Source organism: Motacilla alba, chromosome 5, assembly GCF_015832195.1.
Source record: "Motacilla alba alba isolate MOTALB_02 chromosome 5, Motacilla_alba_V1.0_pri, whole genome shotgun sequence".
Taxonomy (NCBI): Eukaryota; Metazoa; Chordata; class Aves; order Passeriformes; family Motacillidae; genus Motacilla; species Motacilla alba.
The window spans coordinates 16,661,329-16,674,903 of record NC_052020.1 but is presented as its reverse complement, the minus strand read 5'-3'; the positions used below and the strand labels follow the sequence as shown (position 1 = coordinate 16,674,903).

The 13,575-nt window shown below is 38.0% G+C and overlaps 1 protein-coding gene across 1 annotated transcript in view; it reads left to right on the top strand.

Moving 5' to 3' along the window:
* The window catches only part of MUC2 (mucin 2, oligomeric mucus/gel-forming), a 56,484-nt gene extending 42,909 nt beyond the window's left edge, over positions 1 to 13,575 (top strand). The window contains exons 46-63 of the mRNA XM_038138065.1: positions 315 to 1,165; positions 2,292 to 2,466; positions 3,021 to 3,268; positions 4,409 to 4,592; positions 4,715 to 4,919; positions 5,560 to 5,738; positions 6,382 to 6,451; positions 6,775 to 6,875; positions 7,035 to 7,066; positions 7,241 to 7,415; positions 8,054 to 8,158; positions 8,760 to 8,800; positions 9,418 to 9,540; positions 9,987 to 10,085; positions 10,741 to 10,869; positions 11,557 to 11,596; positions 11,872 to 12,001; positions 13,092 to 13,575. Coding sequence (XP_037993993.1) covers positions 315 to 1,165; positions 2,292 to 2,466; positions 3,021 to 3,268; positions 4,409 to 4,592; positions 4,715 to 4,919; positions 5,560 to 5,738; positions 6,382 to 6,451; positions 6,775 to 6,875; positions 7,035 to 7,066; positions 7,241 to 7,415; positions 8,054 to 8,158; positions 8,760 to 8,800; positions 9,418 to 9,540; positions 9,987 to 10,085; positions 10,741 to 10,869; positions 11,557 to 11,596; positions 11,872 to 12,001; positions 13,092 to 13,347 — 3,143 coding nt within the window. The 3' untranslated portion in view covers positions 13,348 to 13,575. The remainder of the gene's footprint in view (positions 1 to 314; positions 1,166 to 2,291; positions 2,467 to 3,020; positions 3,269 to 4,408; positions 4,593 to 4,714; positions 4,920 to 5,559; positions 5,739 to 6,381; positions 6,452 to 6,774; positions 6,876 to 7,034; positions 7,067 to 7,240; positions 7,416 to 8,053; positions 8,159 to 8,759; positions 8,801 to 9,417; positions 9,541 to 9,986; positions 10,086 to 10,740; positions 10,870 to 11,556; positions 11,597 to 11,871; positions 12,002 to 13,091) is intronic.

The window sequence follows — 13,575 nt, the reverse complement described above, 5'->3', positions numbered from 1 at the left end:
CAGTGGATTCCCCTGGAATCTTGGACTGCTGGACTCTTCCATGCAATATAAAGTTTTAACACTGTGGAAGATGTTCCCTCTGACACTGATTGTTGATAAAGTGTTTGTATCAAGGTCTCCTATGCAAGAGGCAGGATATTTTGTTAATCCCTCTGTGATACAAAACCATTAATAAAACAATTTCTGCTTTATTTCCATCTAAAGACCCTATGCTTAGGCTCGTTGAACTACGTATGCTTAGTGGAAAATGAGGTGACATTAGGAAGAAAATGCAATTTCCCTACTTAAAATACTGTTTTCTTCCTGTCTTAAAGAAACACCTGAACCAGAAACAACAACAACAACAAGCACTCCAGTTACTCCTTCAGTTACCCCACTGCCAACAACAAGAACGACAGAAATAAGTACAGTGTCTACTACAAGCACCACTAGTCAACAGTCAACATCACCAGTGTCAACAAGCCCAGTGACAACTACCACATCTGAAGTCACTGAAACGGAATCAACCCCCAAGACCACCACTTCAGGCCCCACACCCTCAAGATCCACCAGCACCACACCAGTAACAGAAACACCTACCCATGAGACCACTACCACCAGGATTCCAACCCCTCCAATAGGATTTCCTACCTCCACTTCCACGACTGGCACCACCACAACCTCGGGACCAAGCAGCCCTACAGGAACACAACCACCAGTACCGACAACCCCATTCACTGGAACAGAATCTACTGCCAAGACCACCACTTCAGGCCCCACACCCTCAGTGTCCACTCCCCCCACCACCACAGCAGGAACAGAAACAAGTACCCCAAGGACAACCTCTGCAACTGTTACTACTCCAACAACATCACCTACATCAACCAGCCCTGTGTCAACCACAACCTCTGGTACTACTCCAACAGAAAGCTTTACCACCACTTCAGGAACCACCTTTAGTAGTTTAATCACATTCAATGCAACAACCACCATCTCCACAACCATCAAAACCCTTCCTGTCTCAACTACTACATCTGGGCCTACTACAACGTCAACTGCAGTCACCACTACAGGAAGTTCTACACACAGCACAACTCCTCCAGTTAATGGCTCAAGTTCAACTACAGGTCTAACACCAACCACTCCCAAAAAAACATGCACTATTTTCCCTAATGAAACTTATGAGGTGAGTAGATTTCATGCTTTCATTGCACTTTGGATGGAGACTAGACACATAACTTCAATATTAGTAACATAAAGAATAGGCGTTAATCTGGATAGGAAAGGAAGTATCAGTCTGTTCTATTTCTTTAGTTTCCTCAGGCATCAGCAGGACTTCCGATGATATTTGGATTGATAGCTTACATATTGCAATTAGCTCTTCAAGGATAATTTTAAAAAAGCTTTCTGCAAGAAGCTAGATGGCAGTTCAGTGTTTGTTGTAGGATAGCTCTGATGAAGAGGAAACCAAGAGCTAAGTGGTCCTAAGCTAGCTTTTCTATTTCTGCTTTTGAATAAGTCCAGAGTGGGTAAAAGTTGTTTGTGTGTTTACATTGCAGCCCAACAAAAATCCACAGGGCTGAATTTGGAATGAGTCATACTTGTTCACAGACTGGCTTCAGGGGAGGACTGTGAAACAGATCACTTCCTTCACTGCTTGTGAAATTTGACTCAGAGTTGTTGTTTTTTTTTTTAACCCTCTACTTTTGACACAGACAAGTTTGTGTCTTGTACATATCTAAAGCTTCATCATAGTTTAGATCAGTAGATCTGCAGGATTGAAAATTATACATGTCTGCAAAACTGGTAGAAGATAGAAGGAAACTCAATCACAATGCATGAACATAATCACCTTGGACCTTTTTCCCTGAACAGTTGGTGTTCACTGTAGCTTTAGCTGTTAATCTGTTCTAGGCATTCATGGAAGGGAATTGATCATATATTGGCCATTCATATTGATCTGTGTCTTTCACTGTTCTTTAGAGACGGTGTTAAGGTGATGAGATTAGGTGAGACATCTCACTTTTAGATAGCTGAAACTAGAAAAGGTGATTCTCATTTGGGTTTACTGGCTTGATTTTTGTGAGTAATGCTTTCCATTTAGCTGCTCTCAGTTGTTCTAGCTCATATTGCAGACCTAGACAATGCGGACTGATGCACCTACATCCCATTTTCATATTTCTGTTGGGGGAAAACTTGTCAATAAACATATGATTTTTTAGAAACCTGCAGAAGATATTCAGGCATAACTCTTGTCAGTCTGACTGCTTCCTAAAGGTTTGTCTCCCCTCTCCCCCTCTCTTCAAACACAGCAAGGTGACTCATGGATACTCTGTAACTGCACTAAGGTTATATGTATAGAAGACAACATTGTCCAGGTGATTCCAATAATCTGCAATCCACCCCCGAAACCCACCTGTGCCAATGGACTGTCTCCTGTGCCAGTCATGGATGAGGATGGATGCTGTTGGCACTGGGAGTGTGATTGTAAGTATATATTTTGTTGAATATTTAATCTCCTGAAGAAACAATACTATTGTTAAGACAAACAATATTTATCAGGGAACAAGTATCATGCAAAGCTATGACTCAGTCTTCTAGTGTTGCTTAGAATGCTCTGTTGATTCTTTTTAGCTACTTGAGTGATTGGCTTAAGTTGCCATTATCTCTACATAACTGTTGTGTTAGTAGAGTAAATTGGTCTCCCAAAGAAGGATTTAAATGTCCAGATGCAGACATTTATAGGCTATAAGCATATATATCTGTTACTTTTTCAGACTATTGGTAAAGATGTATCTATGGTACAGTTAATCCTATTCTTAGTTGTCTGTCATTATTGTCAGATGAACTGCGCATTGGAAGTGCCTGATTTTTATTGATGACTTCTAGCTAATGAGCTCATGCATTGACATATACACTTCATTAAAATTAAAATGCCTAAAGTTCATTGAGATGTTTTCCACATCTACAGATTTTGCTTGTAGACTGATATGATTTTGTATATTGCCATAAGAGCCTAACTTAACTGTATGTTTTTTTAGGCTACTGCACTGGCTGGGGAGATCCACATTACATGACTTTTGATGGACTGTACTACAGCTATCAAGGAAATTGTACATATGTCCTTGTGGAAGAGATCAATAAGAAAGTTGACAACTTTGGTGTCTACATTGATAACTACCATTGTGATGCACGGGATGTAGTGTCCTGTCCTCGAACACTCATTGTGAGACATGAGACTCAGGAAGTGAGGCTAACAACAGCACAACCAAATACTCTACAAGTAGAGGTACTATTGATTTCTTGACTTAGATATTAATACTGCATCAACAGGATCATTATAGTCACGAGGTTTGGAGAAAAAAATTAATCTGTGCTTTAGATTCAGTAACAGTTTAGATTATAAAATTAGACTCCTTCAAAGGACTTCAAAGGACTACTTCAAAGCATTTTTTTACTCTGAATGTAGGGGAGAAAAAATTCTACAACTTCTTGTCTTTTTAATTTCAAATCTTTGCAGATCTCTCCTAAATGCACAAATGTGGACAAATTGCTAAGAGTTACAGATATAAAATAACTTTATTTATAATTAACAATAATGTAAGAAAGGAAAACAATGTGGAATGGGAGGAGATAATGTAAGGTAGACATAACAATAAAGTGCTGGCCTGAAGCATTTTTGAAAGTATCATTAGTAGCTTTGACTTGTGTCACCTTTTTAATTTTTCAGAGTAGGGCACTTATATTTTTATTCCATTGATAAATGTGATGTCAAGGTTTTTGGGCTTCAAAATGAGTGAGAAATGTTTGGGGCTCTTCTTAGCTTTTTACTGTTTGGTTGGTTTATTTTTGTACATTACTATGTGAGAATATTACAAGTTAGGTTGCAACATATTGTTGAAAACTTACAACATTTAGACCTCTTTCTCTAAAGCAATCTCTGATTGCTGAGTGAAAGTAATAGTATTAGGAGTGAAAGTAATAGTATTAGTTTTATAGGTATATCATGGCTACTGTATTTAAATATCTAATACAGTTTTAGTCTTAGTTCCATTATTTAATTTTCCTATAAGCACGTTCCCTTTATGCCAAGAAACCTAAAACTTTATACCATATGAATTAATGAGAATTTTATATTCCGCTTTCATAGGAGTCCTTGATGCCATAGTCACTCTAGTAAGTCTGCTGAATGTTAGGATTTATCTGGTTTAAACCTTGAATAACCTCATTTGTCAGAGGTTAATGGGCTTTTTGTGGCTCAGAGAAGAAAAGTTTGACTTTCCAGTAACAAAGAACACAGGAACATTTGTTACAAATGAAAAGGATATTATTTACCTTTACATTCGCTCTGCAAAACAAAGGAACGGTCAATTGTTTTGAAAAGTCAAACTAAATTTATGCCTCTTTTCTGTTTTCCTTTATTTATTAGGTGACAGTAAACAACCAGCTCGTGGCTTTGCCTTATAAGAAGTTTGGTGTGAGCATCTACGAGTCAGGCATAAATCGTGTTGTGGAAATTCCTGAGCTGAAAATGAATGTGACCTACAATGGCTTGTCCTTTTCCATTAGAATGCCCTACAGCCTGTTTGGCAACAATACCCAGGGACAGTGTGGTAAGGCTTACTTTTCCAATTTTTGCACTCTCAGAAAACCACAGTGACAGCCCTGCTGCAAAGATGAATGGTATTTGCTAGCAAATTTGTGAGTGAATTCTTTCTCCCTGTACCACCCCTAGGTACTTGCAATAACAACACGGCAGATGACTGCATGCTGCCCAATGGAAACATTGCAGAAAACTGTGAAACCATGGCAGATCATTGGCAAGTTGTTGATCCTTCCAAACCACAGTGCTCTCCAGGCCTAGTTCCTACAGGTTCACCTAGCACAACACCAACACAGCCTTGCAAAGAATCATCCATCTGCGAGCTTCTTTTGGGAAGGTAACAATCCCCTTGGTTTTACAAGCCTTTGGTCTTTGATTCAAATGGAAATTTTAGGATTAATTTACCAGTGGAAAGTGTTTCTAACTATTTCTCCATTTCTTGTATCTTTATGATTTGCTTCTATTCCTTTCTCTTTTTCTGGTTGTTATTTTTTGCTGACAGTTTCTTTCAACCCTCTGGCTGCCACATTAACCATTGCTGATGTTCCCACATTCATCTACACTCTCTTCCCTCCTCTGTCCCATGTTCTTGCCTTTTCCCACATTTACTTAGCAGAAAACAGAGTCCAACCGAAAACAGAGATCTTAATTTTTAGAACACTATGTCAGAACTGAAAAAGAAAAAAAAATCAAAATCGCTTTAAAGAGATAGCACATGGTTGCACCAAATAATATTTAACTCCTGGACTCAAAATCTTGGTGTCAAAGTGTTTTGTAGATGAGGGAAGAATATTTTAAGGTATTTTGGAAGGTTACTATCTGGATAAGTGCTCTTAGCACAAATCTCTCATCAATAGTCCATATCCACATCTCCTTAATCTCCCGTGTCCACTGTTGCCACATCATAACATGTTAAGCACATTGAAAAATATATGAATCATTCAGTAACAAATAATGATAAATATTTCTGTTTCTAGTGTGTTCAAGCCATGCCATGCATTTGTCCAGCCTGAGAAGTACTACGCAGCCTGTGTTTTTGATAGCTGTGTACTTCCCAACCTAGACCTGGAATGCTCAAGTCTGCAGATCTATGCTGCCACCTGTGCTGATCAAGGCGCGTGCATTGACTGGAGAAAACACACCAATGGTGTATGCTGTAAGTATCTGGCCATAATAATTAATCTTAAATTATTAAGGAAGATTATGTGGAACTGTTTCAGCAGTAATGTCATACTGCTTTCAGAGTGACGAAGACACCAAAAAATCACATCACCTGCTCTCCTTAAGTAATTTTGCAGGTAACATTTTAACAATGGAAATGATAAATTTGCCTGCAAAAATATACGTGTATTGACTGTGCCAGAAACATCTGTATCAGTACATACTTTATTTTGGTATGCAGGCAGCTCTATGCTTTGCAGGCATCAAAGCTCTATGCTTTGCACTCTCTATTTGGTGACATATACATTAGTTTTCATCTGTAGTAAGAGCACAGAGGGAAGAATGACACTCCCCTTTGAGAACTTGTGCAAAAGAGACTAAAATTATGCAAAAAAAAATTGTAGTCAAGATTTAGGCTCTTGGCTTTATCACCTTAGTGTAAAATAAGTATTATATCTCTATGGCTAAATTGCACAAAATTATTCCATTTAGAGACATTTATCTGGGATTTTTCCTCTGCTTCTCAAGATTGTCATAGTTACATAGGAAAATAAGTGAACAGTGTTTGGCATAAGGTCATGGGGCTTTTATACAATATTGTTACTGAGCTATTCCTCCTTTTTGTCCTTCCATTCCAGCTCATGAATGTCCTCCAGGTAAAGAATACAGAGCATGTGGTCCTATTAAAGAGATGACCTGCAAATCAAGGTAAAAAATTCCTTCACAGTTAGTTATAGCTTGTACAACTATGCAGTCGTATTTAATGCACAGGTGAATGAGCAAAATCAAGCTCCTCTGATGTCTTAAACTGACTGTCCAATTTATTAGCACTATTCTGTTGACCCTAAATCTGGGTGCCTAAACTGGTTTTGTTTCTGTTGTTTGACTCTATCAAGCACAGACACTGCAAACCCCAATCACAAATGTGCAGATCATTTGCCACTGTATTTTCAGTGAGAGGTTATTTGGCATCATCCTCCTGTATGTGCCTATGACATTAATGGTATTTCTCTGAACATTTTGTCTCACAGAGGACAGAATGAGACATCAACTAAACAAGTGGAAGGCTGTTTCTGTCCTAATGGAACCATGCTATATGACTCTGGTGTGGATGTCTGTGTGAAAACCTGCGGTGAGTTTTACTGCTTCACTTGGACGCATGTTTGTTTCCTCTTTGTTTCCTTACATGCATACAACAAAGATTTGACTGTATGCAGTGCTCATGCAATGTATAGTAGAGATGCCTCCTGTTATATGACTGGTAATGGAAATTTATTTTGTTGTTTTCCAGGCTGTGTCGGAGTGGATATGATACCAAGAGAGGTATGATGCTGTATGCTTTTAGATTTCAAGTAGAAGTTTGGGTGGGGAGAGGAGAGTGGTTTCCACTGGTACAATCTTGTTTTGTCATCTCTGTGCTTTGTATTCCTGGTTTTATTTCTGTTCCTTTTAATTGGTTACTATGCAATCATTCATTTTATTGTTTTTCAATGGCAGTTTGGAGAAAAGTTTACAGTGGACTGTCAGGACTGTATTTGCCTGGAAGGTGAACATGGCATTGTATGTGAGCCTCATGAATGTGATCAAAAGAAGGTCACTTGTGATGGAGAAGGCTTCTATGAAGTCACTGAAGTCAATCCTAAAGACTCCTGCTGCCCTCTTTTCACTTGCAGTGAGTTTATACTCTTGTTTCTAGTCTTTCTATACCTCTTGGAAATAGAAAGGAAAAGAGACTGGACTACCTTAGTACCAGAGATCTACAGCAGGGAGTCACAAAATAGTATCTTTTCTCATGCTTTTTACAATCAATTTGCCCAGTGCTAGGGAAAATACATTTTAATATTGCAATGATTCAGTATAACTGAATTTACAGTTATGGGACACAACATAACTAAAGCTATAGTTATTGTGTTCAGGGCCACATTTTATTTAGGCAAAATCCAGAGAGATTATGGAATTCTCTGTGGATTTTCTTTTCCAGCAGTTGCCTAAAATCATGGAGAGAGTAGGAGTTGTTCCCTACTTCTTTGCATAGAATGGTGGTACTTTATTAACACAGAATAATTGCTGTGTTAATACTTGCATATTAGAAAAAAATTCATAAACTAATACAGTACCCCGTATCCAGTGCCTGGATTTATGAGGAAAAACATGTTCCCTATCTGCAATTTGGTTTTTTTTAAGAGGATCTAGACTGTTTCCTAGCAATGGAAAGTTCATCCTAAGTGCTTTGATAGGTGCTTATTTCTAGTAGCTGCGATTTAGTGTATTTTCTGGCTTATTCTTTTTTTTTTTTTTTTTTTTCCTCAGAATGCAATACAAGCTTGTGCACAGCTAAAGCCCCCAAGTGCTCACTGGGATTTGAAGTTCATTCTTATATTCCCAGTGGTCAGTGCTGTCCTGTATACCAATGTGGTAAGTCCCTTGGAAATATATTACAGTGATTAGCCTTGTAGTTTTATGTATTACATGATTTAGCATTACACTTAATAAGACTGTATGCAATAGCCTTTTGAAAGAGGTGTTAAACATAGTCAGATTCTACAAATTCACTACTATTAAAATTGGTCATTAGTGCTATAGTTATGAAACTAGGAAATCAGATACAGCTCATATGGCCTAAGTTCAATTTCCTGCTTATAAATACATGTAAGAACAGCTACAGAATTAACTGGGATGATGGTCTCAGTTTAATCTAGCAAAAAGTCCCTAGAACCATCCCCAGAAGAAGACAGATTTACAGTTATTGCTAACTGAAACAAGGAAGTACTTGTATCTGTTAAGTGGACATTCTTGGCTATGAGCAGGACTGCGTATTTTGGGACAAATCTTTTTGCCTTCTTGCACATGCAGTATTAGTTTTTATACTTTATACATCTCCGGTCTGCTACCAGAACTGGGGAATAAACATATGAATTGTGATTCATTGTGGAAGAATGAGTTGGATTAGAGTGGGTTGAAGACATTTTTTATTAATTTTCCTGTCCTAAACTTCTAACTCCTTGCTTATTAACAGTTCCCAAGGGCGTTTGCGTACACGAGAATGCTGAGTTCTTGGTAAGTTCCTGTTTCAACAGTCTTCAGAAATGCTTAAAAGACCAGTTAGTATACTTGATCAGAAGTGCTATGAAAAGGTTTATCCAGGACAACAAACATTTTAGAAATTTTCAGATTTCTACCAGAAGTTTATCAGTTTCACAAAGCCTAAATATTTTCTGAAAAGTTTCCTGTGTAGGAAAGAAATTGAAGAGCTGCATGTATGTCAGTATTATAGAGGAATTTGGGTTAAGTGGGCTGGCATTTTAAAGAGTCAGTCCACATTTACTGTCAGCACATTATTGCAGTTTTAGGACCCTATTTTCAAATATTAAAAGACATATCAATAAGTATTATTCTAACCAAATTTAGATTTCTAATTCTCTTGGGTCTAGTAATTGTGCCTTTTAATATCAGAGTTTGTCATTGCTATAGAGGTCTTCAATAAGGACACATTAAATGATATTCAGCAATTAAAATGTTGTCTTCTTAAATGGGTAGCCAAATAGCTATCAAGTTGTCTTTGTGATTTTTTCCTTTTCCCTTGCTTCATTTACAGATTTTTTAAAAATTAATAAATGTCTGTTTAAACATGCGATAACTCATTAATATGTGATTTTTTTCCTTAAAATGTGTAGCCCAACTCCTCAGTCTTTGTTGACAAGTGTCAGAATTGTGTCTGCACAAATGATGTTAACGTCAGCACTCAACTGAATATCATCTCCTGTGAACGTGTGCCCTGCAACACATACTGTCAACCAGTAAGTGGCAAACTGAAAGAAAAAAAAGACCCCAAAATACCCATATATGTGAGCTCCAGTTTGATCAATGAATGGTATTAAGCAAAGGACAGTGAGTTGAAACCCAGAGACTAACTCCAGCATGGATATCAACTGTTATCTTTAGCAATCTACTGCCTGAGATTGACTGTGTAACTGTCAGCGTTCAGTTCACACTGGCAGAATTAGCTGGGAAATTTCTGTAGACCACCTTGTGGAGTAATATTGAATTATTATGCATATTTTTTCTAGTGCTTTAATTTATTCCATTTATAACCTGCTTCTGTTACTTGTCTCCTGTTGGTTTGGAGCACAAATGGCACAAATCTTAAGTGCACTTCAAAATGTAATCAATTAATGCATTCATATCTTTTCATTTATTTCTCAAAAATTATAGTGCTATTGTTTTAATTACTTTTAATTTCTAGGGATATGAACTTAAACCAGTGAAAGGTGAATGCTGTGGAAAATGTGTGCAGACCAAGTGTATTATACACACAGCGGACAATTCTGAGCTCATCTTGAGTGTAAGTATGCTTTATGTCTTACTTCTCCACCAAATCTGAAAAGTTCCCAGTTCCAAAAAGGGAACATCTCCTTGCCAGAGACAAGGCTTTAGTATAAGTTTGCACCTGAAAGATCAAAATCTCAAAACCTAGCTACAATTTTTTGACCTGATGGTAGGTCTCATGAATTAAAATTATCTGTAAGGCCCTTCCTGGAATGAGAAGTCCAATACCATTGGAAGGGGTTTTCTTCCAGTGTCTGGAAGCTTGGGCTTTTCTATGTTATTTGATTTCTCTGTGCTGAAAAACACTAATAAAGCCTGCATATGAAACAATTCTGTTGTCCTAGTAGGATGAAGACTTAGAGTCTTTCTTAATTAACATAAATCAGTCTAGCTTTTTGAAGGCAAAATCCATTGGCATGGATGATTTTGTTAAAGTACTCCATGTACTTTAGAGACATTTTTCTTTCTTTCTCAAGGAAAATACCATATAAAACTGAAATTCTTTCCATGTATGGCATATTGGAATATATGTCATGATCTGTATCCCAAATGGCTGTTAACCTAAAAATAATTGACTGGGAAACAAGATGAAAGTTATTATCAGACGGCAGGAAAGTTTCTGTCTGAGCTCCTTTCAGCTTTCCTTATTACATTTTGCATTTCACTTGCAGCCTGGGGACTTTAAAAATGATCCTCACAACAACTGCACCATTTATAGCTGCGTAGATGTCCACGACCAGCTTATCGCTTCCACATCTGAGATTACCTGTCCAGCATTTAATGAGGACAGCTGCAAACCTGTAAGTAAAAATGGAAAAATTACCCTCTACTCCATACATGACTTAATTTTATTTCACCCATCTAACTAACAACAAAAGTAAAATTTAGCTCGGATGGCCTTTCATCATAATTTCTCAGTCCTAAGGGCAGAAGTTCTAGATGCATCCATGCACAGCCCCGTAGAGTATATAAAATAAGATATCTGGGTGAGAATTCAAGGTTTATAATTGGTTAGCTGCCTCAGTAGCCAAAATACTGGTCAGCACCAAGATACTGAATCGTAGCCAGTCAGCTTTGTTTGGGGTTCTGTCTCAACAAGAACCAGATTTCCTTGAATGTTAAAACACAAGCTGTTCAGTCAGTAAGTAGGCTGCCAGTATCACTGTGCATAATCCCCATTCAAATACAGAGGACTCTGAGAAACCATTTGTTGGAATTGCTTCTGAGCAAAAATTTCATGATGTTAACTGTGGACTTCCTTCAAAGAATTGTTTGTATTTTCACTATCCTTTGTAACTTGATAAATTTCAAGTCGGGAAGAGGCCGTTATCTCTGCTTATTTAGATCAATGTTACAGTACAATAACCAGTTTTCACTGGTTATTTACAGCCACTGAAGAATTGCTCTCCTCAGTTTTTGGCCTTAAGACCTTTTTAATATAGAAAAATAATATAATGTAAATTTTTTTTGTTTCTTTTTTATTTTAGGGAACTATTTCGTTCTTACCTAATGGTTGCTGCAGAACATGTAAGTATGCCAGTGTATCTGAATCAACAATACAGAGAATGGTCTTCTTAAATCAGCCCATTTTCCAGATAAATTTGTATTTAAATAGATACTTCCATGTTTATATTTTTCATTCCAAGCCTTCACTGTCCAATCTCTCTGGAGAAGTTTAAGCTGAAGCAGAAAGACCACTTAAGGCAATTCTTTGAGTGCACTAATGAAGCCCAGGGAATGCTGAGGTCCGGGGGACTTCTGGAGCTATTTCACTGAAAGTATTTTCTGCTCTTTCCCTGTAGGTGCCCCTCTGGACAGCAGCACACCATGCTCTGTGCGCCATAGAAAAGACTTTATCGTCTTCAATGGCTGCCGCTCCGTGGACAGAGTTGACTTGACTGAATGTGAAGGAACATGCGGAACCTTCTCGCTGTAAGTAAACTCACCAGACAATGAGATTTAAGTCCTGGTGGCCCTGAGCTTGTTTATATAAAAGGAACAACAAATAGTAGACTACACAATGGCAGAAGACCTGGAACTATCTGCTTCATGAATCATGGACATAAAATCATGGAATCTGTGACTGACAAGCTGATTTGTCATAATACAAAGCAGAAAAGTGTATTAAATTGTCTTGGGATTCAGACAGCTCTGATAAGGCCTATTCATCCATTAAGAGCTGGCTTTGTGTCAGACCACCTAGGCTAGAAATCATCACAAAAGAACATGGATTATTTCCTGTAATGAGAATGAGCCCAGAGAGCAGCTAGACTTGGCAACTGGAAGTAGAAAAGCTGCTTCTCAGTAGTTAACAGCTAAAATAAAATACACATACATCTTTCAAAGGAAGATTCAAATATGCACAATTTTTATACAGTGAAGAAATGTGAGGTTGCTTAAGGTGTGGTCTTAGTAGAGTAACTCGACTGCACATTTTTCTCTGAAATGAGAGACTATATTAAAAATGGCTATAAGGAAGTGGTTAGTAGGACATCTGGTAGTCAGCTACTAAAACACTGGAAAAACAACTCTAACTCTCCAAAGAAACTGTCACTTACTTCCTATCACTGAGCTTGCACCTTACATGGATGAAAACTGATCTTTAGTATCACATGGAACTCTGAGAAGCCAGGGAGTTTATTAGTATTTTGAAATTCCTGATCATCTTAGGGTCTTGTTGTGGTTGCTTCTACCAAATACAAGAAAAAGATGGATGTTGTCACACTTTATAACCTGATACTGACAGATTCTTCAGGTTAGGAATGGTGCTTAGGAAGCTGATGAACTCAAGATTGCAAAAAATACTTTGCAGTGAGATGGGAACAGAAAGACCTGCTGCTTCCCCTTTGTGTTAACACTGCCCTGATTGGGTTAGGCATTTTATAATCACGGCTCTGTCAGATGAGCTTAGCACCTCTATTAGCCACAACTGTGGCTCTTCTGGAGTTGCGTACCTGATTTCACCCTCTCCTGTACATTGGCTTCTGGCACCGAGTAACGTTGCCATTTCGCATGTTGACAGGTACTCTGCTGAGGCCAATTCTATGGACCACAGCTGCTCCTGCTGCAGAGAAACACACACCACTGAGAAGCACGTGGTTCTGAAATGCCCTGGTGGTCACGCAGTGTCACACAAGTACATCTATGTGGAGAGCTGCAGCTGTCAAGACACTGAATGCCAGAGGCCACTGTCCAATGAGCAGCAGAACAATAAAGAAAATGAGAAGGCGATCGCTCAGGAACGGATCAAGAGAGCCATCAGCTTAACATCAAAATGAAGGCAAAAAATTCCCTCTGGCATTATTAACTAAAAGGACTGTAAAATGGTCTTAGATTCCTTGACTACTTTTGAACTTTATTTTTCCCAGTAACTGCATCCTGTTTGTTCTCTAATTAATTAACTGTGGCCTATTTATTTGTGCACAAAATAAGAACACAAATTTGTATTCTTACAAGTGTACAACCTCTTGGGTTCTTCCAAATCTTCTTATTTTTCCCTGAATGAT